The sequence below is a fragment of the Chrysochloris asiatica genome, unplaced genomic scaffold (assembly GCF_000296735.1).
Source record: "Chrysochloris asiatica unplaced genomic scaffold, ChrAsi1.0 scaffold00289, whole genome shotgun sequence".
NCBI classification, from domain to species: domain Eukaryota; kingdom Metazoa; phylum Chordata; class Mammalia; order Afrosoricida; family Chrysochloridae; genus Chrysochloris; species Chrysochloris asiatica.
Window position 1 is genome coordinate 1,161,316 of NW_006408807.1, and position 27,629 is coordinate 1,188,944.

The window sequence follows — 27,629 nt, forward strand, 5'->3', positions numbered from 1 at the left end:
GTTTGCCATGAACATCGGCTGATGAATCATCTGCAGTGATGAAAGTAAACCCTGCGGCACATTTTCATTGTCATTTCTCCTAGTATTTGCTTAACAAGATAATTCAGGAAACCTTAAATTTGAGTATGTTTGTTGTTAAGTGCCTTCAAGTGGGTTCTGACTCAGAGCAACGTGGTATAGTTTCCAAAGAGTGGCTGGTTGGTGGGAACCACCAACCTTGCAATTAGCAGTCTAGTGCTTTATTCTTTTTTTGGGCCATCAATTGGTCATTGGGAGCAGGATGCAAACTTCTTTCTTTCTGTATTCAGCTGTCATCCGTGCCCTATGTTGGTATGAAATGTGCACTTAAAAATGGCGTGCTTTAATATTTTCTCTGAGGGAGTTGATTTTATAGTTTAAAATTTTCTGTGTTGGGAGCAATAAGTGGAGGAGGATAGCTATTTTATCCCACTAAACATATAGAAGGACTTGAGATACTTACTGATTAGTGAAGAACAAAGACTACAGCCTTCAGTATGGATTGCACGTCAGTGTAAAGTAAACAAAAATTCTCACAATTGGAACAATAAATAGCATCATGATAAATGGAGAAAAGATTGACATCAGAGACTTCAGTTGTTTAGCTTCACAACCAATACTCATGGAAGCAGCAGTCAAGAAATCAAACGACACGTATTGCATTAGGCAAATCTGCTACATAAGATCTCTTTAAAGTGTTCAAGAGCAAAGCTGTCATTTTGTGATCTAAGGTGTGCCTAACCCAAGCCAGCCTCATATGCATATAAAAGTAAGACAGAGAATAAGGGAAAATCGTAGAAGAATTGATGCAGTTGAATTATGGTGTTGGCAAAGAATATTGGACTGCCAGAAGAACCCGTCTGTCTTGGAAGATGACGAGACTGTGTCTCCTGTACTTTGGACATATCAGGAGGGACCAGTCCCTGGGGAAGGACATCATGGAGGAGCAGCAAAACAAACAAAGACCCCAACGAGATGGATTGACACAGTGGTTGCAGCAGTGGGCTCAAACAGAACAATTGTGAGGATGATGCAGGGCATTTTGTTCTATTGTACCTAGGGTTGCTGAGTCGGAACCGACTCGGCACTTCACAACAACAACAAACATAGGAAGGAGCCCTGGTGGTGCTGTAGGATAACCACTGAACTGTTAACCAAGAAGACGGCGGTTCAAACATACCAGCTGCTCTGCAGGAGAAAGATGAAGCTTTCTGCTACCATAAAGCCCCAGAAACCCTGTCCACAGTTGCTGTGAGTCAGAATAGACTTGATGGCGGTGAGTTTGACATGTAGGAGCGTTGACTCCTACAGATGCGAAGTGACTTGTTGGCTTGTTATAGTAAAGCAGAAGAGCTGCCGAGAAATTCAAGTTTGAATCGCACCACTAATTTTTGACGATGATTCATTTTATAGTCTTGAGAGGTGGCTACTTTATTTATTGTTCCCAAATGAAAATTAACTATTAAAGGTAAATAAAGACAACATATATTGGCAACTCTTTTCATCTTCTCTAAAGTGATTGCTTATTAATGAACAGTCCAAATAGTATCAGTGTTGTACTAGCAAAAAGAATACCCAAATTATAGATTAAATTGATTTAACGAGGACAAGATACTTCTACATGTGTAGTAAGTGATTTGGCAAGTATCCTCAAGAGTCAAGTTGAATGTGTATTTTTGTTTAAATGTCAGGTTTTCTAGCCTAGAAAATTCACAGTTAATAGATCCAATCTTTGCTTACTAAGAGTAGATGAGGTTCAGTGTTAACTCTATAAAGGTTAATACTAATAATGTGTGTTTTTAAATTTAGTTTTAATTGCAAATTCCTGGAAACTATTTTATTGTTTTTGTCTCTATAACAAGTGTTTTAAATACTTTAAGTATTTTAAAACTTCTTATTTCATCTGTTGTATAAAAAAATTAATGGGATTGTTAGAGACTGCAATTTTCTTTTGTGATTAGCTAGACCAATTTAATTTTAAACTGTAGATGTATTTTTACTGTATTTACTACACTCTAAAATTAAATTAACAGTATAGTTGTACTCAAGGGAGTCAGAAGGTACAATTATCTATTTAAGTGCTATTTTCTGCAAGATAATGTTTAACTTTTTAAATTCTGTCTTGAGAGTTTGCCCAGCAAATGCGTTCTTCTACATAATTAAGCAATCAAATGACAAATTTCAGTCTTTTGATCTTACTTTCAGCCACAGTTGTGAAAATGTAATCTTGGGCTAATGTGACAAAACCAAGTTATACCAGTTACCTGTGGTTATTTGGTGATGCTTACATCTGATGGGAAATGTTGTTGTTGTGTGCCGTGGAGTCTGCTCTGACTTGTAGTGACCCTGCACAGGGTTTCCGAGGCTGTAAATCTTTGCGGGAGCAGAAAGCCTCATCTTTCTCCTGCAGAACAGCTAGTAGTTTCGAACTGCTGACCTTAAGGTTCACATCATTAGCATCTTCCAGGAAACATCATTACATAACTACCATATTACATCCTTGAACAAATAATCCAAGAAGCTAAATTATATGAAGAAGAATGTGGCATAAGGATTAGAGGAAAGTTAATCAACAACCCGTAATATGCAGATGATAAAACGTTGTTTGCTAAAAGCAGAGAGGACTTAAAATGCATACTGATGAAGATCAAAGACTAAAGCCTTTGTTGTGGCTTGTGCTTCAGTGTAAAGAAAACAAAAATCCTCACCACTAGACCAGTAACTAACATCTTGATAAATGGAGGACAGATGAACGTCAAAGACATCCTTTTGCTTGGATTCACAATCAACACTCGTGGAAGCAGCAGTCAAGAAATCAAACGAGTTAAGTTTGAGATAAAATCAGATATTCTCATTTCTAATCAGCAGACCAAGAACACAGCATTTTACAGTATACAGATCTTCTATTACACAATGTTCTAGGCATTAGGTTAGGCCTGTGGTGTCACTGAAGTTTATAGATGGGACAAGGGGCTTAGCAACTGTTGTGACTGGGCCAGGGTGATTCAGGGTTCAGGGTACAAAGCTTTCCTTCCCTGCCCTGGGCTACCAGCTGCTCACAGCTTCTGGCACGTTCCCCAAAAGCAACCTGCCCCAGCTTGACATCAGTTGCTGTACCTGGGCTGGACTTGCCCTCTTACTAAACAAAGTTTAGTGGCGGGGTGAGGGGGACGGGGACAGGTCAAATGAAATAGTTTTTGGTGTTGTCACTTCCCACTCATAGTGACCTGGTATAGGGTTTCTAAGGAGAGACTGGTGGGTTTGAGCCACTGACCTTGTGGTTAGCAGTCTGGTGCTTATCTTACAGCGTCATAGCAGGACTTCATAAATGAGATAGTTAATGCTCTGGAAATAAAAAATCATAATAAAAATAAAACAAAAACTTATTTAAAAAAAATTTAAATGACTTGTTGCATAAGGCAAAAAATCTGTTGTACAAGACCTCTTTAAAGTGTTTTTATTTATATATCTAAAGATCAAAGATACCAGTTTGAGGACTAAGGTGTCTTGAAATTGGTGCGATCAGAATGTACTTTGGAAGCCAGGATGGTTGGATTTCAGCTTTCATACTTTGGGCACAATTCAAGAGGGACTAACCTGGAGAAGGACATCATGCTCAGTAAAGTGGAGAGTCAGAAAACAAAGAAGCCTCCCTAAGGAGATAGATTGGCATGGTGGCAGCAAACATAACAATTGTGAAGACTGGGCAGTGTTTCGTTCTGTTGTGCATTGGGTCGCTGTGAGTCAGAACTGACTCCATGGCACCTAACAACAACAGCAACAATATTATATCATTATATAACTGCCAAACCACAGAATCATGGCCTAAGTTGGCACACAACCCTAACTATCACAGCCAACCTTCTTCTCAGCTTTCATTATTGCTACATGTATGTCGTTAATGCACAAAATAGTCGAATAGTAGATTTTTTTTTTATTATTGTAAATGTGAAATGTCAAATAATAAAATAGTTAATAAGTGTGAAGATTAGGTGTAATTTTTTCTTAAGTAATTTCTTCAGTGCTAATTATCCTTTTGTAAACAAACAATTATGTTCAGCTTGAAAGTCCTTGGAGATTACATTTGTAGATAAGAAAACACACCCACCAAACTGTAACTTTTCTCCTGGTCACACAAAATCCACAAGCCCTAACTCCTTCCTAGACTTCTAGTTGCCATACTTGATCTGCTTCTTATTCCTTTTAGGATCTCTTGATATCTCCTTTTCTTATCCTTTCAGTTTTTTGGTCCCAAACACACACAAATCTTGGGCCCGTATTGTATGGAGGCAGTGTGGTGCAGTGGTCAGATGCTAAAATGTCCACTGGGAAATCTTGGTACCCACTGTACCACAGGCGCTGGTCCCATTGCTCTGAAATTCAGTGAACGGAGGTTGATTGACTAGAATTCAGTGATTCTGGAAACTATACATCAAACCATTTGGAGAGCTTTTTAGAATGTATATTTTGTCAATATGGGCATGTAAAGAAAACAAAAATCCTCACAACTTGATCAGTAAATAACATCATGTTACATGGAGAAAAGGTTGAAATTACCAAAGACTTCATTTTGCTTGGATCCACTATCAACAGTCATGGAACTAGCAGTCAAGAAATAAAAGTATTGCATTAGATAAATCTGTTGCACAAGACCTCTTTAAAAAAGTGTTCAAGAGCAAAGAAGTCAGTTTAAGGACTAAGGTGCACCTGACCCAAGCCATGGTATATTCAGTAGCCCCCATATGCATGTTTAAGTTGGGCAATGAATAAGGAAGACCATGGAAGAGTCAATGCATTTGAGTTACGGTATTGGAGAAGAATATTAGAAGTACCATGGATTTCCAGAAGAACAAACCAACCTGTGTGGGAAGAAGTACAGCCAGAATGCTTTTCAGAAACCAGAATGGCGAGATTTTATTTCTCATACTTTGGACACATCATCAGTCCCTGGAGGACATCATGCTTGGTAAAGTGGAAGGTCAGCGAAAAAGAGGAAGATCCTCAACAAAACAAATCATCACAGTGGCAGCAACAGTGGGTTTAAGCGTAGCAACAATTACGAGAATGGCGCAGGACCTGGCAGTGTTTTGTTCTGTTGTGCATAGGGTCACTAATGAACCTAACAGCAACAACATTTTTCCAAAGCTGAGATTCCAATGTAACTACTTCATGAGTCTGCGTTTTTTCTATGTCAGGGTTTCTCAGCCTCACACATTTGACATTTTTGCCTGAGTTTCTTTGTGTGGGAACTATCCCTTGTGCATTGTAGGAAGTTGATTAACATCACTGGCCTCTACCTGCTGACAGTTGTGCTCATCTGTTTGTAACAAACAACCCAAAATGTGTCCAAATATTGTCACATATTCTCTGGGCAGCAGGATTTCCCCCGACTGATAACCACTGGTTTAGATTATCTGCAAAGTAAATTTTGGAACCATGTGGTTCTAGATTTGAATTTTGACTTGCTCTTTTATTTATTTATTTTTTACCAGTGTGGTCTTTGGCAAGTTACTTAAACTCTGTGAGCTTTCCTTTCCTTACCTGTAAAATGGGCTGATCATCTTTTTCTGGTGTTGTAAGGCTATATCCAAAACATTTGGCCTAGTGCCTCCTGGCAGTAGGCTCCTAAGTGGCAGCCGTTATTCTTTGGCTTTCCTTGATGGCACTTAACAACAACAACATATCCATATTAAACTTTATTTTGTTTTGATTTTTAATCCTGTTCTCCAAGTTGGATACCCAGTGTATATGTGTTTTTGTTGCTAAGTGCTGTTGAGTTCTTTTCAATTCATAGTAACCCTAAGATTTCTGAGGAATGACTGGTGAGTTTGAACAACCAACCTTGTGGTTAGCAGTCTAGTGCTTAGCTTACAGTGCTACATCTAGACTCCATATAAAATACATATATATATATAAGTATTATATATAATAAGCAGCAAATTCTCAGTTAATGTTTTCCTTCTATGATGGATAATATTGGCAATAGTCACACTTCCAAAATCAATTTTCAAAATACAGAGGGGAGAAGAGCTGTCAATTATGACATGTATACTGAGAGGATATCAAGTGAAACCAAATGAAACTTTAGATAAGACATCAAGCAGTAATTAGTGTATCTTTGAGCAGTAAAACAGCAACAAACATTATTTTTTCAATGTGAGAGCTCATTAGCCTTGTTGTTGTCTTAAAAAATATATCCTTTAGTTTTCATTATCTTATAACTTAAGTATATTTTGTTCTGGTGTGGCTCTGTAGGGTAAGTATTGCACCGCTAACCAAAAGATTGGCAGTTCAAACCCACAAGCCACACCTTGGAAACCCTATACAGAATTGTTATGAGTCAAAACCGACTTCATGGCAATTAACAACAACAAGATATTTTGTTTTTGAATGGTTATAATCTTCATTGAGTCTTGCTATAGTGCTTTAGGATAAGGACTGGACTGCTAACCACAAGGTTGCTCCTGGGAACCTTATACATGGTCTATATGAATTGGAACAAACTTGACAGCATTTAATAACAACATAATCTTCATATTGTTTCATGATGTAAATCTTTCTTTTGCTCTCACATTTTGTGTGTTACTCCTTTTCATTTTCTTTTAGGGTGTAAAATGTATTGGTGGAGAAAGGAAAATACCACTTCCTGTGCTATCTGTTTATTTTTGTTTGTTGTTGTTGTGAAGTGCCGTTGAGTCGGTTCCGAACCATAGCGACCCTGTATAGGGTTTCCAAGGAGCAGCTGGTGAGCTTTAACCGCCAACCTTTCAGTTCAGACGGCTTTGCAGTCTGGCGCATTAACCCACAGCGCCAGGAGAAATATTATTATTTAGAACGTTAATAGCTCTGATCTTTTTGTATCTATGTTATTAAATATTATTTTATACATATGTTGTTGTTAAGTGCCGTCAAGTCGTTTCTCACTCATGCGACCCTGTATTGGGTTTCCAAGGGGCTGATGGGTTTGAGCTACCGACCTTTCAGTTAGCAGTCCAGGGCTTATCCTGCGGCACCACTATAGGGTACTTCTATCTATATATATATTGTTGTTGTTGTTAACTGCCGTCAAGTCAGTTCCGACTCATAGTGACCCTGTATAGGGTTTCCGAGGGTGTCTGGCGAACTTTAACTGTTAACCTTAAGGTTCAAACTGACTTTGCTGTCCAGCAGATTAACTCACAGAGCCACACCAGGACTCCATATGTATCTTAGTCATTTATTTAAAATGTTACTTTCTCAGATCTTTGTATCTATGATAAAATCATAATCTAGTTTTGGTTTACAATAGTAAAAGGCCATTTCCAAATTATCCTTTCAAAGACGTTCCATAGCCTTTATTTCATTTTGTATTGTTAGGTCTTTAAGCTGGTCTTTCGTATCTGCTTGTAATATAACAGAATCATCTGTTAGGTACTAATTTTGAGAGTAGCCTGTTATTTAGACTAGCTTGTGACCTTAAAATTTAATTTTTCTTATAAAATAATAATACAATTACCAAGTGACTTCAGCTGTATAAGGTGTAAATTGTAATGTCCTCTGTCTTGCTCTTTTGATGCCAGTCCGATTGCAAAAAATAAACATTAATATAGCTTTTTTGTTGAAAAAAATTAATGAAACTTTATATACTAAAATTATTTGGAGTTTTTTCCTCCAGAAAGATAGTGAATACAAGGTAATAAGTTTATGCTTGTTTACCAAGCTATTTCTAATGTTGAAAAAGAAATGAAATAACCTCCTAATTATCCCATTTATCAGTTTAATTAGAAACGTGTTAACGTTCTGTAAAGAAAAAATTGTGATTTTATGCCTAGGTGATCAAAAATGTATGACCTTATAAATATAATACTCATGTAAAACACACATCCGGCATGTTGCTATGACTAGTACAAGAACCTAGCCAAATGATTAATTCATGAGTACTTTCTGTTATGATATGTATTATCCAACATTTGCTATTTTCTTTTTTGTTGTTGGTGTTTGTTGTTTTAGGTACCAGCAGACAGGTGTTAGGTGGCTGTGGGAATTGCACTGCCAGCAGGTAGGAGGAATTCTGGGAGACGAAATGGGATTGGGCAAGACCATCCAGATAATTGCCTTCTTGGCAGGTCTGAGCTACAGCAAGATTAGGACTCGTGGTTCAAATTACAGGCAAGTGCTCCTCTGCAGACTGTCAGTCTGTGGAGCTCAATTAATATTTCATCAGATGTATTGCTGTGGAGGAGGGTCTTGTGAATTATTGATGACATTTCAATTACAATATTCCTTTAATTCTTTTAGTGGGGGACATCAAAGGAAAATTTTTACGAGACAATAGAGCTGTAGGGCAGGAGAAATTAAACATGTAACACTTTTAATGAATTCCAGGCATTGATGCTTCATTTTGCAGATGAGCCCCACTAGATATTCTGGGTCAATACGATGTCTAAGGTTAGCTTTTACAAATGGATTGTTTACAAACTCAATTACATTCATATCAATAGTTTACACAATATGGAATTTTAAAGTAGACATAATAACTTTTGTTCCATTTATTAAATTTTACATTAAAATATTTGTTCTGGCAGGAGACCAGGTGAGCATTACAGTAAGTACAAGTCTGTTCATGGGGAAAGTTGCAGCTTTGGAGATGCCATTCTCCTGGACTTCCTTTATAATCAGTATTCATTACAGCGTTTATACATAGCTTTTTTTCTTCTCCTTTTTCAAATGAAATTAATTTCTATACCAGCTATTCAGCATGATTTTTAATCCCTTCTCCAATCTTTGAGAATTTTTCTATAAATTCTGAAGCCAAAATCTAAATGGCTGTTCAAAAATATAGAACACTGCGTTTAGATTTTAATCTTTCTTTTCTTTAGAAGTGTAAGTTATTTGGGCTTTAGTATTCTTATATAATAAGCATATAACTAGATTAATAACCACAAAGGTGATGGTTCAAACTCACCAGCTGCTCCTTGGGACCCTATACAGGGTCACTATGAGTCAGAACCAACTTGATGGCTCTTAATAACAAAAACAATTTGTGTTAATTGTGTATGGTGAGACTGAGATACTTTATCGTAAGTACTGTGAGAATCTCCCTATTTAAGGTGTAAATTACTTTCTGTAAATCAGTTTTGAAAAATATGTTGCTGGATAAATCATGTAGAATATTTATTCTTGAACCCAGATGATCCTGTAGCTCTGTTGGTTTCAATATGCTTATCTGGTAAGTAACAGCAAGATACTTACCAGATTGTTGTCATAGGAACCTTAGTCATTCTCTTGATCTGATTTGGGGACACCTTTAAATAGTATTTGGTACCTGAAGTCGAGTCAGCATGTTGCAGTCCTACTCTTTGGGAGTAGCCAAATGTGAACTATGAATTGGGAACATTGTTTTAGGCTTTAGAGTTTAGTGTTTTGTTTTTATTACTGACCCTTTCATCAATTTAGCAGATCAACACTTTTGTGAAGAGTTTGAAGTTTTAGCATATTTTAAATACACTAGTTGCTTTTATAGGAGCTCTGGTAGTGTAGTGGTTACGAATCAGGCTGCAAACCTTAAAGTCAGCAGTTCGAAACTACCAGCTGTTCCTTAGAAAGATGAAGCTTTCTGCTCCCATAAAGATTTATAGTCTTGGAAACCCTGTACAGGGTCGTTATGAGTCAGAACCGACTCCACAGCATATAACAACAACAGTTGCTTTTATATAAATATAAGGCAGCAAAGCATTTTAATAATTTTAAATCAGAAATATTTCATTCTTGATATTTTCAAAGTTGTTGTGTAGAAGCAGGGGATTTTCTACACATACTAGAATTCTATTGTATTTTGACTGGAAGCACGTGAAAACATTCCAGCCCAAAGGAAAAGTCAAGCCTTTGGTTGACTTGACTTAACGTGATTCCACTGGTTTTGTTTTTCGTTTTTGATAACTGAAATAAATGCTCCATGCTCCAAGCTACCCCATATGCTTTCTAGCATTGTCTTTCTTTCCATAAATGATTTTTGGGAGTTTTTTAAATTTACCATCTCTTTCCTCCCTTCCCTTCCTATTATCATGAAATGTACATGGAATCAGATACTCTAGCTTAGAAAACAAAAGTCATCCCTGAAGTGTAGTTTTGATCTAAAAATTAAAACATGCTCTCTCAAGTTGTGATAATCCTACTAGGAGTGAAATCATGGCTAATGGGGAGCAGCAGCTGTAATCAATTAACTATCCACGTGCATATTGTCTTTTTCATAATGAAATAGTGTGGATCATAGCCCAGATCATCTTTATTAATATAGTATTGGTAGAAATGGCTTCCCAGAATGTGGTTTTATGAAGGGGCTTCAAAAAGTTCTTGGAAAAATGAAATTAAAAGATAATGGACTTTTCCCACAAACATTCTGAAGCTCCCTCGTCTATCATCCAAACAACTGGACTATTTGTCAATAGGGGTATACTAAAGAGCTTAGTCCCCTCCTTAAATATGTCAGAGTGAATCCTATACAACATGCCTTTCTCAGGGTTTATGTCTTAAAGAAAAATTGTCAGCCCTTGATGTCAAATGAAGTTCTGTGTTAACTAGTATTTCTTCATTGGCACATTTTCTCTGAATTTTGCAAGCTGTAGATATTTGGGGTCCAATTTGAGATGGTCTTAGTGTTCCAATTTTAAAGGTCCATGAACACTGAAATAGTGTAAGTTTCTAGAGTAGTGACTCTCATGGCAAAAGAATATTTTATGTGTTTTGTATCTATGTTTGTTTTAAAAGGAGGCAGAAGCATATTAAAAACCAAACTAGTGTCATCAAATCCGTTCTTAATTACAGCAATTCCATGTGTATTAAAGTAGAGCTGTGCTCCAAAGGTTTTTCAGTGGCTGATTTTTTAGATTGAGTACTAAATCATTCTCCCAAGGTGCTTCTGGGTGGATTCGAACCACCAACCTTTTGGTTAGCAGCAGAGTGCTTAACTCTTTGCACCACCCAGAACTCCCAGAAATGTATTATAATATGGTTAATAAAAACGTATGCTGGTTTTTGTGTTCCCAGTTCATACTTACTGTGTACCTTCTTTTCACTTTGTCATTCGTATTGTGTGATATTGTCGTGCTATCAAGTCAATTATGACAGTAGAACAGCTCTGTAGTTCTTTATGGGAGCAGATCATCAGGTTTTTGTTTTCTCTCACAGAGCACCTGGTAGGCACGAACTTCTGACCTTTTGATTAGCAGCCAAATGCTAAACCATTATGCCACTGTTGTTGTTAAGTGCCGTTGAGTCAATTCCTACCCATAGCGATCCTGTGTAGGGTTTCCAAGGAGTAGCTGGTGAACTTGAACCACCAACCTTACAGATCAAATGACTTTGCAGTCAGACACAGTAGCCCACAGGGTCACACCAGGACCACTAGGATCCCTTTATTTTATTGGTGATGGTGGTGTTGGTAAATGCCATTGAGTTGGTTTCAGCTCCTAGTGATCTTGAGGTTCATACTAACCTTGCATTCCAGTGCTTATACTACAACGCCACACCAGGACTCCTACTTCATGTATTGTTGTTAAGTGCCGTTGAATCGGTTCCGATCCATAACGACCCTGTTTAGGGTTTCCAAGGAGCAACTGGTGAGCTTGAACCACCAACTTTGCAGTTCAAGTGGCTTTGCACTCTGGCGCATTTAACCCACAGCGCCACACCAGGACAGGTTCCCTAAATCTTATGCGGGAGAAGAAATAAATTTTTTACCTTTCCAACTACAGTTGGTGCTTTAACATCTTGTATTGTTGTTGTTGTTGTTAAGTGCCATCGAGTATATCATTTGCTAAATTCCTTATTATGAATAAGTAACCTGAAAATGTTCATAAACTTTCAAAGTAAATACTTTACTTTGTTGTTGTGAAGTGCCATCTAGTCGATTCTGACTCATAGTGACCCTGTATAGGGTTTCCAAGGAGCAGCTGGTGAGCTTGAACCACCAACCTTGCAGTTCAAACAACTTTGCAATCTGAGGCATTAGTCCACAGCACCACACAAATCAAGACTGTGATCAACAGACTTTCATCTTGTTGGTTGAAGTGTTTGACCATGGAGATATTGGCCTGCCCTTGGTTTGTTAATCAATGAAAATCAAAGATGAAAGGGATCGAAGCCCATTTAGTAATTGATGCGAACCACTCTAATACATTTAGTCATTGCTTATAAGGCTCATCTGGTATTAGGATTGATAAAGGGGTGCTTCAGTTTATGAGACTATTTATTGTTGTTGTTAAGTGCCGTCGAGTCAGACTATTAGTGGACTTTTATTGCCTTACTGTGGCCCAATCTAGGTTTGCTCCTAAAATTTAACTCAGTGTAAAACTCTGCATATTTTCTTGTGAGAGGTAGACTGGATAAACACCTGTGGGCATTATTTTAGACCATATTATTATAATGCCCATAGATGTTTAGGCAGAATAAAATACCTCAAATGACAAAGTATGAATTTATTAATATGGCAGTGTACAGAAGGTATGTTAAAAGAAAAAAAGAAAAAATGCTATATAACATGAAAAATAATGCATTTACTCCTCACTTGACTATTTTGCACACTAACATGCATGGGACAGTAATGAACACCAGGGTGAGAGACAAGAGTAACACTGGTTAAGGTTGTATGTCAACTTGGCTGGACCACAGTCTCAGTAGTTTGTTATATAATGGTATCATTTGGCAGCTATATAATGATTTTAGCCCATCTTCCAGTTTGTGGTCAGATGTGGTCATTCTCCATTTTCACATAATGTCAGTTTTCACATGATGACCTGGTCTATGGAAACTGACCGTTGTTGACAAGTGAGGAATAGGTGTATTTGTATTTATGTTTTCTGAGTGTGGGTTTGTTTTTATATTTTTAGATAGCTTTTGATTGCTTTTTTTTTTTTTTACCTAATTCCTACTAAACCCATATTGAAGATCATTCTCTTTTATTCCTCTCTGAAGTCATAGAAAGACTTGTCCATTAAGTCCTTTTTTAGCAAGGAACAAGGGGGTGGGGTCAAGTCACTGCTCTTCCCAGGGAACCTTGAGGTGGTACCTGTACAGGGTCACTTCCGTGTATTCAGTACACCTTGGTGAGAGTCATGGCTTGCAATGTCTACAAAAAGATGTAATAAGCTGCTGTAGTCGCTGGCTTTTTTGTTGACTACATATCCTTTTTACTAAACAAGTCGATGGCTGTGACTTTAGGTGAGAGCTGACAGTTGAAACCCACCAGCGGCTCCATGGGAAAAAGATCAGACTTTCTACCCCCGTAAAGGTCACTGTGACTTGGAATCAACTTCATGGCAGTGGGTTTGGTCGGTGAGAAGTGGAAAGAATCTAGATGTAGATAGAGGCATTTTCTCACATTGGAGTCACCAAGGGCGTGGAGATAGCATCCTTTAGGACATAGTACAAACATGTAGCCTTTTCCTTTTATGGTTTGCATTTATGATATGGCTTGACTAAAATTTCAGTTTTTCTCATTAGAATTACAGGTTCTTTTTCAGCTATGCAGATAAACTTTAATATTTCAAGTACTGTGGGTTAGGTACTGAAATCAAAGAAGAGACTGTCTCTGTCCTCATGGGTCTCAGAAGAGATGTAAGCAGTTTAAATACAGTTGCTAAGTGATGCAGTATGAGTCCTGCAGGATAGACACTGGAGTCCTGCTGTGCAGTTCAGGCTAATGTGCTGGGCTGTAAAGTCAGTTTGAACTGCAAGGTTGGTGGTTCAAGCTCACCAGCTGCTTCTTGGAAACCCAATACAGGGTCGCTATGGGTCGGAATGGATTCGGCGACATTTAACAACAACAACAGGATACACACTAGATAGCTTACCACAAGGCCAGCAGTTCAAACCCACCAGGCACGCCTCAGAACTGACTCAGTAGTACTTAGCAGCTACAACAAGTGATATTACAGGTTTGGTACAGGGCACTTGCTAGCGTGGATGCACAAGATGGGTCCTTAGCCCGCCTGAAGAATAAGGGACAGTGAAGGAAGTACTAGCCCCACTGAAATCTGAAGGGTGAGTAGACGCTGCCTAGGCTACAAGGCTAAGAAGGAGCTAGTCTAAAGAGGAGAAGCTGGACAGGTATGTATCTTTAAGAAATGGAAGCAAGTTCGAGTTGGTGAGGTGCTGAATTGTGAGTATGAGGGGCAGAACTAGGGAAGTGAGGGATTAGGCTGAGGGGGGTGAGCAGAGTAAGATGCTCATGTCTAATAGACCATTTAAGGGGCTATAGACTCTGTCTCAAGGACTGTGGTGACCACTGAAGGCTTTTTAGACAATGGAAAGAGAAGACATTCTTTTTTTTTAAGTTATCGTGCTGGAAAGTTACAGGCATCCAAGTGAGAGGTGAGAGACAGCAGCTTAAACTTGAAGCAGTGACCATGTGGTTAGACAGACATAAGTGACTTAGAGAGAGAGAGAGTTAGGAATAGGTTGGATGTGATAGAGATCAAGAGGGAGTGAGAAGGGTGGTGCCCAGATTTCCAGTTTGGACACCTGGAGAAGGAGTGATCAGCCTGTTGATTAGACTAGGAAACAGGATGGGAGTGGGAAGGGCTGGCAGTTAAATAGACACATGCTTAGTTGGGAGTTCAGGAAGGAGATGACTGGTAACATAGATCTAATCATCAGATGGCACAGGACAGGCCGGAGCTTCCTTCTGTTACACAGGAAGTCGCCATGAGTTGGAGCTGACTTAATCGTGCCTAATAACAACAGTTAGGAGCTCTGGTAGCACAGTGGTTACGAGTTGGACTGCTAACCTCAAGGTCAGCAGTTCGAAACTACCAGCAGTTCTTCGGGAGAAAGATGAAACTTTCTGCTCCCATAAAGATTTACAGCCTCGGAAACCATAGACAGGGTTGCTATGGGTCAGAACCAACTCCACGGCACTTACCAACAGTAACAATAACAACAGTGTGTAGATAGTAGTTGAAACTTTGGGAGTTGAGATAGTCCAGGGACAGACTGAACAGTGGAGTAGTGTATGCACATTTCATTTCAAATAGTCAATGTATTTGTTGATCATAAATGGTAGAGGAAGGGGAATATGACAGTTTAAATAGTCCCAGTGGTTGTGCCAGAATGAGCCAGGGACCTTGTGAGCGATGACTGCCTTACATCAGTGTTGGCTCCCAATTGCCTCCTGTAACCTCATGAGCTGAGTGTGAGTCCGTTCACAGCTCCCGTTGATGGTTTTGATTTCTGCTTAACTTTTATCTATGCACTGACTAGCATCCATCCCTTGACAAGCTTGAAGACAGAGTGGCTACAGGACAGGGGAACCTTGGGGACTGATGTTTTGGAGGTATGGGCTTATGAGCCTAGGTGTCTCAGACAAGAAAAATAACTTGTTCCGTAGTAATTGGAGAGAAGGAGGCAGGATGAGTACATAATGTATTAGGATACTTTGGCTGCTGGTTATTGGTAGTGGTAAGTGCTGTTGAGTCAGTTCCAACTCATGGTAACCCTGTATAGGGATTCCGAATAGCAGCTGGTGGGTTTGAACCAGTGACCTTGTCGTTAGCAGTCCAGTGCTTATTCTACAGTGCCAAATCAGGAGTGCTGGTAGATAAGTAAAATTTATGGTATACCTGGAAACCTCCAGAAAGGGTGAATTGTAAAGGCAACATGATCAGCAACTCAGTGATGCCGTTAAGGATCCAGGTAGTTTAATTTCTTCCCAAGACCAGCTCTTCTTGTGATCATAAGATCTTGCTATTATAACCCCATCGCCTGGTGGCCATTATGCTATATGTTCCCTTATTCATATGTAACATGCAAAAGCAAGAGAGGAAATTCTCCCCCAACCTAAAATGTAAGTTCTTCCTTTCAGCTTTGTTGACTGGTAATGGTTGACTGGTAGTCACTGGAATGTGTTAGATGAACTGGTAGTCCCACTTCTCCACTTCGCCCCTCCTTCCGAAAGCAATTGATCAGTATTCTGTAAAGCACATGTCTCTGGGAAGGAGCAGAGTTACTGCACAAATATGTGACCGTTAGGAAGAAGATAGAGGACACAGGATGTTGTGATAGTGGTCATGACAGTGAGTGGACTGATCTACCTGTGGGCTGAGATGATTGCATAAATCTTGTTGTTTTAGGTTAGAAGCACTTCTCCATGTTTTCAGTGGTTGATATGATATGCCATCTTAGTTAGCTAGCATTTACATGGGGTTTACTATATTCCAGGTATTGTTTTAAGTCCTTTATAGATATTAAATGATTTATTCTTCATAATGATCCTGTACTACTATTTCCATTTTAAGATGAGAAAGGGAGGTTCAGAAGGTTTAGTAATGTGCTCAAGATCACGTAAGACAGAAGCAGGGCTATTCTGACAGGGGCAGTGCTTCCGCTAGCCTGTGCTACTGTAAAGCCATGGGGAAATGGAGGTAGTGTTCACTTTCTCTACAGTATAAATAATGCTGTGATGTCTATCCTAATACATAAGTCTTTGTACCGGGCTCTCTCAGTCACCCTATGACTGTTTTTGAGTCTCTTTTCACCATCTGTAGACCCAGCATTCCTTGGAGATCTTCCTGTGCCTTGTCATCAATCCTTTCTTGGATCTAGGAGCTTTACAGTGCAGAGACCCCTGGTCCAAAGGATGCCTTTCCTGCTGTGGTGGTAGTGGGTCCCTCTGACTCTACTTTCCTATTTGGCTTAAAATACAGTGTGATCTGCCTCATTGATATCACAGAAGTATGGATTTACAATACAGAGGATGATTGCATTAGATTCAGGGCTGATCACATCCTGGGGTGATTGTATCATTACACAACTGCCAAACCAGTGAGACTCATGGCACAAACAAGTTGATGCATATTTAAGGGGGACACAGTTCAACTCATGAGATACACTGAGATAATGTCCCTACCTGGAATAGAAGGAGAGAGAAGACTATTTTGGTTACCTAGTAAATAAGCTCTCTGTGATCCCATTCTTCAATTAGGGATGCAAGTATTCAGAGAAAAACTCCTCGGCATGAAAAGATAACTTTTGTGGCAAAGAAAATAAAATTACTTCCTTAAAAAAAGAAAATACCAATGCATTTTCTGTTTTGAATTGTTAAGATTTTTTGTGGGGTGGTGTGCTCGTTCAGTTTGCTACGATCTTTCATGGTTGTACTCTCTTCTTGAATATTTTGGGTGCAGGTTCGAGGGGTTGGGGCCAACTATAATTGTCTGTCCAACAACAGTGATGCATCAGTGGGTGAAAGAATTTCACACGTGGTGGCCTCCGTTCAGAGTGGCAGTACTACATGATACCGGATCCTATGCCCACAAAAAGGTAGCGTGTGTAATGCTGCAGTACCTTTCTTTTTGTTTTAAAGCTCTCCATTTTGATTTGTTTTTATTTTCTTGATTCATGTTTTTCTCAGAGGTATATTCCTATCTATGTATCTTTTTTGCACTTAACACTATTTTATTGTTATTGACTTAGTTTAGAATCCTGTGTTTTCAAATAATTATGAATAAGTTTTATTGTTCTTACAACTCTGTGATGTTGTAACATGTTTATTGTTCAGAGAAATAACAACATGGCACAGATAAGGCACTATAAAAATCTTAAAAAGGAGAAATCACTTGAAACAGTAGCAACTTGAAACAGCTTTAGGAATGTGAATACCAGAAGTAATTGCTGTTTTGCTCCCGTTCATAGTGACCCCAGTCCTGTGGACAGTGCTATGTTTGAGCCCCTTGTTGCAGCCACTGTGTCGGTCCATCTTGTTAGGGGTTCTCTTCTTTGTCGCTAACCCTGTGCACTTCTGATAACATGTGTAAAGTATATGAGATAAAGTCTTACTTCTACAGAGCATTTTAGCTGTACTTCTTCCAAGACAGATTTGTTTGTTCTTCTGGCAATCTCTAGTACTTGCAGTATTCTACACTGACACCTTAATTCAAATGCAAGAAGTATTATCATAAGCTAGGCATTTGTTTCAACATGCTTTTAGAATATACTTTTATTGAACAAATGAAGCAACTTGCCTTTTTGAGGGTTTTATGATTTTCATTGTTGTTTTTTTACTTATGTTGCTTTCTGTTCTCTGAATTTTTGTGATTATCATGTAACTACAATCACTATATTTTGAAAGTTGTATTACCTTTCTTAAGGAGTTCTGGTGGTGCTGTACGATAAGCACTGCACTTCTCATTGCAAGGTCAGCAGCTCTGTGGAGGAAAGGTAAGGCTTTCTGCTTCTGCAGAGATTTACAGCATCGGAAACCCTATATGGAGTCACTGTGAGTCAGAATCCACTGGATGGCAGAGACAGGAGATTACTTAGTTGTAGTACGGTGTCTTCCTTGTTTTAGTGTCCCAAGTGCTTATAGCAGTCAGCTCATCATCTCATATGATTCTTGCACAGAGTCCTGGTGTGGTGTTGTAGAGGAAGTACTCGACTGCAAGGTTCAAATTTACCAGCTGCTCCTCCAAAACCCTATACGGGGTCACTATGAGTCAGAACTGAATCACTGGCAATTAACAACAACAAAGTACCTCTCTAGGATATGCATAGATTGCTAACTGCAAGGTTAGTGGTTCAAACCCACCAGCTATGAGTTGGAACTGACTCGATGGCGTTTAGCAACAAGTGCCCCAGACATATTTATTAAGCAAATACTAATTACATGCTTTAACTGTGGATGTGCAGGTTACAGTACTGACAAAGAGTGTTGGTTTGTTATGAGTTCTTTTATCCTGAGTCTTCTGAACTCCTGTGTGAGCTCCAGCTCCTCCATGAGAGGAGTGCCGGCTGCAAAGCACTCTAAAGGTCTGCCTCACTGAGGTGGACACACGAGACACCTCTGTACCCTCTATGCTGGTGTTAAGTGCTGTCCAGTCGCTTCCAATCCACACTGACGCTGTATAGGCTTTCCAAGGAACGACTGGTGAGCTTGAACCACCGACCTTGCCGTTCAAACTGACCTACAAATTCCCATTTTTAGAAGTTTGATAGAAGGACTTCAGAAGTGTCTAATTTGGTAGTTCAAGTTAGAGGAGATGTAATTTTGCTGTTAAAACAGACTGTTCTGAATTTTAAATGAAAAATGGGAAACAGTTAATTAGTGAAGTAGGGTAAATGCTGTGGTAGGAAACCAAAGTATCATGAAAATAATTAGAGTTGTGATTATTTTTCTAGTTAAACTCTAAATTATTGTAAATTTCCAACTCTCCTGTGTCATCACTCTTACTAAAGACCAATTTTAAATTACCTTTATTTCCATTGTCTGTTGACATCTCTCAGGGTCTTGTATTACAGAAGCCTTTAGCAGAATTCAGTTTATGTTTTTCTAAAAAAAAGCAATGTTTTCATATGTTCCTCCTTATTTTTTATTTTTATTTTGTACTCGTGAAGTACTGCATACTTTTACCTAGATTGTGGCTTATCTAGATACTGCACCTAGGACCTTAACTTAAAATTTCTTACCTTTTTAGGAAAACCTGTCTTCTTGTATAAACATACTATTAACACTTTGTCTGTGTGTCATCATCATAGATGGTATATTTGCCATTTTTCCTTTATGTAGGCTGTGTTACTGACACTTTCAAGATTCTGACTTTGGCTTGCGTATTAAATATCCAAGGTGGCATTTGATCCTCTGCTTCTTCTTTTCTTATATGTATGCACCGATCTTTGCACCACTCCTTGCACACCTGTTGGCTTACATGTGTATATTACATTTATAGTTGTTGGTACATGCCATTGAGTCGATTGTGACTCATAGCGACCCCTCTATAGGGTTTCCGTGGAACAGCTGACCTTGTGATTCATAGGATTTGGTATTCCAGTGCTTATCCTATAGTGCCATACCAGTATTCCACATTTGTAATTGAGTTTACACTTTTCATTTGTGTCTAAAATGTTCTCTCAAGTCCATTCTATTCTAAGCTATAATCTAATACCTGGTTTACCTTCCATCCTTGTCAGCTGAGATTTTTTTTTTCTTTCTATGTACCTATCTAAATTTGGTGTGACACACTAGGATCTGGCGTGGCACATTAGGATAACTACTGCTAGCTGTTGGCTGGCGGCTCAAACCCACCAGCCACTTCTTGAAAACCCTGTATATAAGGCCAGCATGAATCAGAACCAACTCGACAGCACTTAACAACAACAGTCTAAATATAAAACTGAAGGTCATATAGAGGCCATTCAGTGCTAGTGGAAATGGGGAAGATAAGGAAATTTGTCTTTGGAAATATTCTAAAATAACACCAGCATTGTTTTCCTTATCATTCAAGTAGATTATCTTTATTTTCCTAATGGTTTATAATACTTGAAATTTTATTATTTTAAGAGCAGGTATCAAGTGATCAAAGAATTTCTAAATAGAGCACATTTATCATCATTTTCTCCAAAATTGCCTTTTAGTGTCTATCTGTCTTACTATTTGATCCCATATTATGCTTTTAACTATTTTCTTTGATTGGCAGCATGATTTAGAATAATCAAATGAATATCCAGCAATCATGCAAAAATTATGCAGCTAATATTTCAACCAGTCAAATCAGATAAAGAAGTTTTCAAGTTTCTGAATCCTTTTTTAATGGTTAGTTGAAATCTCATTTATTAGGATGCAAGGGTTTATTTTTTTTCTTTTTATGATTCCTTTTTTTCTGTGCGACAAAGTTGTGTTCTTTCACCATACTTATTCAACCTGTATACTGAGCCAATAATCCGAGAAGCTGGGTTATATGAAGAAAAACGTGGCATCAGGATTGGAGAAACACTCATTAACAACTTGCTTGCTGAAAGTGAAGAGGACTTAAAACATTTACTGATGAAGATCAAAGAGCACAGCCTTCAGTATGAAATGCATCTCAATTTCAAAGAAAATAAAAATCCTCACCCTGGACCAATTAACAACATTCTTATCAACGGAGAAAAGACTGAAGTTGTCAAGGACTTCATTCTTCTTGGATCAACTGTTAACACTCACAGAAGCAGCAGTCAAGAAATCAAACAATGCATTGCGTTGGGCAGATCTGCTGCACAAGACCTTTTTATAAAGTATTGAAGAGCAAAGATGTCAACTTGCGGACTAAGGTATGCCTGACTCAAGCCATGTTATTTTCAATAACCTCATATGCATGCAAAAGGTGGACAGTGAATATGGGAGACTGTAGAAGAATTGATGATTTTCAGTTATGGTGTTGGAGGAGAATATTGAAAGTGCCATGGCTGCCAAAAAAACCAACAGATCTGTTTTGGAAGAAGTACAGCCAGAGTGCTCCTTGGAGGCCAGGATGGCCAAACTTGATCTCTCATACTTTGGACATATTGCTAGGAAGGACCAGTTGCTGGAGAAGGATATCATGTTTGATAAGGTGGAGTGTCAGAGAAAAAGAGGATGACCCCCAACGAGATGGATTGGCCAAGTGGCAGCATTGATGGACTCAAGTGTGTCAACAGTAGTGAAGTTAGCTCAGGATCAGGCAGTGTTTCATTCTGTTGTGCATAGGGTCGCTATGAGTCGGTACTGACTCAATGGCACCTAACAACAACAACTGCAAGGCATTCCCATAAGCCACTCCTTGGAAACCCTATACAGAGTCATTGTGAGCCAGAACCAACTCAACTGCACTTAACAATAACAACAACATAGAAATTATTGTATGGGTCAGGTAATACTTGTGTTTATTCAGCAAGTATTTGTTGTTGAATAGTATAAATATGATATTCCAGGTATATGATGCTATTTGTTGTTGTTAAGTGCCAGGGGGTTGGTTTTGACTCATAGAGACACTGTATAGGGTTTCTAAAACTTTAAATTCTTTGCTGGAGCAGAAAGCCTCATCTTTCTCCCATGGAGCCGCTTGTTGGCTTGAACCACTGACTTTGTGACTCACAGTTTAGTGCTTACTCTATAGAGCTTTTAGTGTACTTTTTTTTAAAAAAAAAAAAAAAAAGGATATGTTAACTGGCCTTGAAAAGCTAACATAATTCAAAATATAATCTGTAAAAGGATAGTAAGAGAAGGCAGTGTTTATATGTGCTTATATAGTTGATGTTGGCTGTTAGCATCATTAGCTCTATGTTTCAAAGTTTATTTAATGCTTGTTGTTGTTTGGTGCCATTGAGTCGGTACTCACTCATAGCGACCTTATGTACAACAGAATGAGAAACACCACCTTGTCTTGGGCCAACCTCATAATCATTGCTACGCTTGAGCCCATTGCTGCTGCCACTGTGCCAATCCATCTCACTGGGGGTCTTCTTCTTGTTCTCTGACCCTCCAATTTCTTCCAGGAACTGGTCCCTTCTGACAATATATCCAAAGTAGGAGAGACAAAGTCTGGCCATCCTGGCTTCCAAGAAGCACTCTGGCTATACTTTTAACAACACAAATTGGTTTATTCTTTTGGCAGTCCATGGTACTTTCAGTATTCTCCATCAACACCATAACTCAAATTCATCAGTTATTTTCCAGTCTTCCTTATTCACTGTCCCACGTTCACATGCATATGAGGTTATTGAAAATACCATGGCTTGGGTCAGGAGCACATTAGCCCTCAAACTGACATCTTTGCCCTTGAATACTTTAAAGAGGTCTTGTGCAGCAGTTTTGCCTAATATACTGTTTGATTTCTTGACTGCTGCTTCTGTGAGTGTTGATGGTTGATCTGAGCAAAATGAAGTCTTTGCGAACTTCAGTCTTTACTCCATTTATATGGATGTTGTTTATTGGTCCATTGGTGAGGATTTTTGTTTTCTTTACATTGAGATTGAACCCATATCGAAGGCTGTGGTCTTTGATCTTCATCAATAAGTATTTTAAATCCTCTTCGCTTTCAGCAAGCAAGGTTGTATCATCTGCATATCACAGATTGTTAATGAGTCTTCCTCCAATTCTGATGCCATGTTTTTCTTCATATAATCAACTTCTCAGATTATTTGCTAAGCATACAGGTTAAGTAAATATGGTGAAGGAATACAACCCTGGTATGTACCTTTCCTAATTTTAAACCATTCAGTGCTGTTCCCTCGTTCTGTTTGAACAAATGCCACTTGTTCTTTGTACAGGTTCCTCCTCATGAGCACAATTAAATGTTCTGGAATACTTATTCTTTGCAATGTTGTTCATAGCTTGTCATGATCCACACAATCGAAAGCCTTTGCATAGTCAATAAAGCATAGGTAAACATCTTTCTGGTATTCTCTGATTTCAGCCATGATATCTCAAGTAAGCAATGATATCACTCATTCCACGTCCTCTTCTGAATCTGGCTTGAACTGTTAGAATTTTTCTGTCAGTTTATGGTTGCAGCTGTTTTTATATTGTCTCTAGTAAAACTTTACTCGTCTTGTCCAATGACTTTTGCATCCCGTTGGATCACCTCTCTTTGGAATGGGCACAAATATGGATCTCTTCCAGTCAGTTGACCAGGTAGTTGTCTTCCAAATTTCTTGGCATAGGTGAGTGAGTACCTCCAGTACCACATGAGTTTCTTGAACGATTTTAATTTGTATTCTGTCAATTCCCCGTGCCTTGTTCTTTGCCAATGCCTTCAACTCACCTTGATCTTCTTCCTTCAGGATCCTTGTCTCTTGACCATATGCTACCTCTTGAAATGGATGAACATCGACCATTTCTTTTTGGTTCAGTGACTCTGTATTCCTTCCATCTTCTTTTGATGATTTCAGCATCATTCAATATTTTGTCCATGTTGTTGTTACTCCGTGTGGTCTAGTCAGATCCAACCCATAGCGACCTTGTATAGGGTTTCCAAGGAGCAGCTGGTGAGTTTGAACCAACAACCTTTCGGTTCATACTGATTTTGCAGTCCAGTGCATTAATCCACAGTGCCACACCAGGATTCCATTTGCCCATAGAATCCTTCAATACTGAAAATCAGGGCTTGAGCTTGAGTAATGCTTGAGCATGTTCTTCCCTTTTGGTTTTCTAACTCCAGTTCTTTGCACATTTCATTATAATATTTGACTTTGTCTTCTAGAGCTGACCTTTGAAATTTTCTGTTCAGTTCCTGTACCTCCTCACTTCTTCCATTTGCTTTAGCATCTCTATGCTGGAGAGCAAGCAAGGTTCAGAGTCTCTTCTGACATCCATATTGCCTTTTCATTCTTTCTTTTTTAATCGTTTGCTTTCTTCCTGTCTGATGTTCTTGATATCATCTCACAACTCTTCTGGTCTTCAGTCTTCAGTTTCTAATGCATTAAATCTGTTCTTCAGATGATCTCTGAATTCCGGTGGGATATATTCAAGAGCATATTTTGGCTTTCATGTACTTGTTTAATTTTTCTTCAGATTCAGCCTGAATTTGCATATGAGCAGTTGATGGTCTGTTCCACAGTCTGCCCTGGCCTTGTTTTGGCTGATGATATGGAGCTTTTCCACTGTCTTTTTCCACAGATGTAGTCAGTTTGATTCCTGTGTATTGTATTTGGTAAGATCCATGTATATAGTCGTCTTTTATGTTGTTTAAAAACAGTATTTGCAGTGACGAAGTCATTGGTTGTGCAAAATTTTATCTCCAACTAGGTTTCTATCACCAAGGTCGTTATTTTCCAACTACTAATCCTTCATTGTTGCTTCCGATCTTTGCATCCAATTGCCAGTAATTATCAATACATCTTGATTGCATGTTTGGTCAATTTCAGACTGAAGAATTTGGTAGAATTCTTCAATTTCGTCGTCACTGCTTTTAGTGATTTAATGATTAAGGACCGTTTTTCAGGTTTTTTGGAAGATGTGTTGTTAGAAATTTTTTGCTTATGTAATGACTTGTTTTATTTCCCCCCAGTCTTTTTCTGCTATATAAAATAAAAAAATTCTGTGGAGTATATTTTGATAATTCACTTTTTGAAATTTCATTTTGGTTATGCTGTTTAGAATGATAAGAGTATAAAAAGCAATTATAGCATAAAATTTTAAGAGCCTAGGTTTTGCTCTTAACCAGATTAGACCAAGGTTTGAATCTTGTGTCTGCTGTTTAATTGCTTTATGATGTTAGGCAATTCACCTAGCGTCTCAACCCAGTTTCGTCATCTGAAAAATGGGGATAACAATACTAGGATTTTTGTGAGAATTTATTGAGCCAGTATGCTTGTATGAAGAGTGAAGGGTGGTCCTTAGCATATAATATTCACTCAGGTAGTTTGTACTATTAGAAGAAACAAAGAATATTGTAGACCTTTCAGTTCAGTACTTGAGGCAGGATGCTGGAAGAGGCAGTTTTGATTGGTTCAGTAGAAATCTATTAAAAAGAGAAGTTTCACACTTGTTTTATCAAAACTGTTCATGCCAGGTTCAGTCAACATCTAGACCTTTTTTCCTCGTGTCCACACATATTTGACCCCAAATGGAAACAATGACATAGAGTATTAGAATTCTTTTTGAGAAGTGTTGTGTGTGGTTAAAAAATCAACCCCACAAGATAGGAGTATGCAATGAAAATACTATCATGTACTCTTAGAAAGCCTGTTTTTTAAAAACATGAGTACAATAAGACTTGACTTTATAAAACTTCAGAAGGAGTCAAGTAAGAAACATAAATAAAACTAGAAAGGGGCTACCTGGTCCCCCAAGCATCCTAAATAATCTCCACCCCATTCCAAGTACACAGATTATAACAGAAAATGATGTGATTCCTATTAAGTTTAAACTGGTGTAGTCACCTGATACAAGAAATGATAGATGCTAGGGTTTGTGAGGTATATTGTAAAATTATGTTGCTGGAGTTCTTTTTTTCTTCATTGTCAGCACAAATCCTTGTTTATTAAAGATTTAGCTTGAAGGAAATTTTAATTAATTACAGGTGCAGTAAATCCTGCCTGGGAAGCTGCTGCGCTGTGTTTACTGTGAATGGCCTTCATGTGCCTGTGCTCCGCTCGCGCTCTCCGCGGCCTGACAGCGTGATTTATGGCTGCTGTTTTCCACCCGTCCACTGTTTGCCCTCTAGGAGGGACTGGTCTCCTGAGCCTCCGTAATAGCAGCAGCACTTCCACAGACGTCTTTTAATGACAACACACTGCATTCAGCGAGTCAGGCTAATTGCAGATGTACCCTATTAATTGGAAAAACTAGGAGAGGTTACATATTTTACAAGCTTTTAATTTGAAATCGCCCGAGATGATTTGTCTTAAGTGTTTGGATAGAGACGTCCATAATATTCAACAATTCACCATTACTGAAACTTTAGTCTAGGTAGTTACAGAATTCTGAGTTTGAATCAGGTAAGACAAGTAGTCTTAACCTGTGTTTTTGCACATGTATTTGTTGTTGGTGTTAAGTACCATTGAGTCGGTTGAGGTTTTATATTCATTAAGAGCGTTTAAAATTTTTCTCTTGTTCTTTTTTGAAGTGTCTTATTTATTTTTGTCATTATATCTTTCTATACTTGGTATAACAGCTGTATTTATGTAGCTAACATTCTGGAATTTTCCAAATAAACTTAAACCTGTAAACCAGCAAAAGAAGCTTGACATTTTTCCTGTGTTAGGTCATTGAGAATCTTGATAGCTGATTTAACATATGGCACAGCCTCCCAGTTACACTCTGAGTGATGGCTAGACTTCAGGTGAAGTTGCATTCTGTGGAGGTGAATAGTGAGTCTGTACATCCAACAGTTAGGAGTTACACAGGGTCCATCAGCAGGTTGAGTTACCCAGATTTGCAGAGTGGAGCTGTAATACAGCAGGCATTTTATAGAGGTAAGTAGCCATTTAGGTTCTACTACATTTTAAGCCCCCAAACAGATGTATTTGTGTTCACCTGTCCTTTATCTTTGTCTGCACACGTCTCTGGAATCTGACATGGAGTATTCCCATGTTTCAGTTTGCTGTCACCTCACATCCCACCTGCTGTCATGGCTTCTGACGCTCTCTTAGAGGTGAGAGTAGAGTTGGGATTGCTGCTTACCTAGCATCCAAGTGGAAGATTTAGATGTGGTTTGTTGTGGGCTGTCAAGTTGATTTCTACCCATAGCAATCCTGTATAGGATTTCAGAGGAATGGCATGTGGGTTTAAACCACCAGCCTTGTGGTTAGCAGCCCAATGCTTTATCCTACAGTGCCACACCAGAATTGTTAAAACCACCTCTTCTAAAAATTGCCTCTGGTGTGTCTGGGTGGTGTTGGAGCAGGTGCAGTGCAGCTTCTGGACATCTTGTTGTCTTTACTGGGCGGGGCCAGGTTGGTGGAGTTATCATGCAGTAAGAGAGCAATGGGGGTGATGGCAAGTCCTGAGAAAAAAATGCACGGATATGGGCACGGATATGGGCAAGGCTGTGCACCATGAGGTACTTACTATGAGGTGAAACATCAAAGTGTCAGGTGTGACCTTCAGTGCAGTAGTATACGGTCACTGTAAATTGTAAATACGAAGATGATAAAATACAAATCAGTTAGGAATGAAAATATGGTTATCACCAATTGAGTTTTTAATAGTACCAAGTTTTGTAGTTATTTTCCAGCAAAGTATTATTAAGTGTTTCATATATTATGACATAAACCCACTGCCATAGAGTCGGTTCTGACTCCTAGCGACCCTGTATAGGATTTCTGAAGCTGTAAATCTCTATGGTAGTAGAGATAGGGTTTCTGAAGCTGTAAATCTCTATGGGAGTAGAAAGCCTCATCTT

At 38.6% G+C, this 27,629-nt stretch overlaps 1 protein-coding gene across 1 annotated transcript in view; it reads left to right on the forward strand.

Moving 5' to 3' along the window:
* Positions 1 to 27,629, forward strand: part of ERCC6 (excision repair cross-complementing rodent repair deficiency, complementation group 6) — a 127,845-nt gene that overhangs the window by 51,004 nt on the left and 49,212 nt on the right. Inside the window, exons 6-7 of the mRNA XM_006874605.1 lie at positions 8,008 to 8,166; positions 17,178 to 17,313. Of these exons, the coding sequence (XP_006874667.1) occupies positions 8,008 to 8,166; positions 17,178 to 17,313 (295 nt within the window). The remainder of the gene's footprint in view (positions 1 to 8,007; positions 8,167 to 17,177; positions 17,314 to 27,629) is intronic.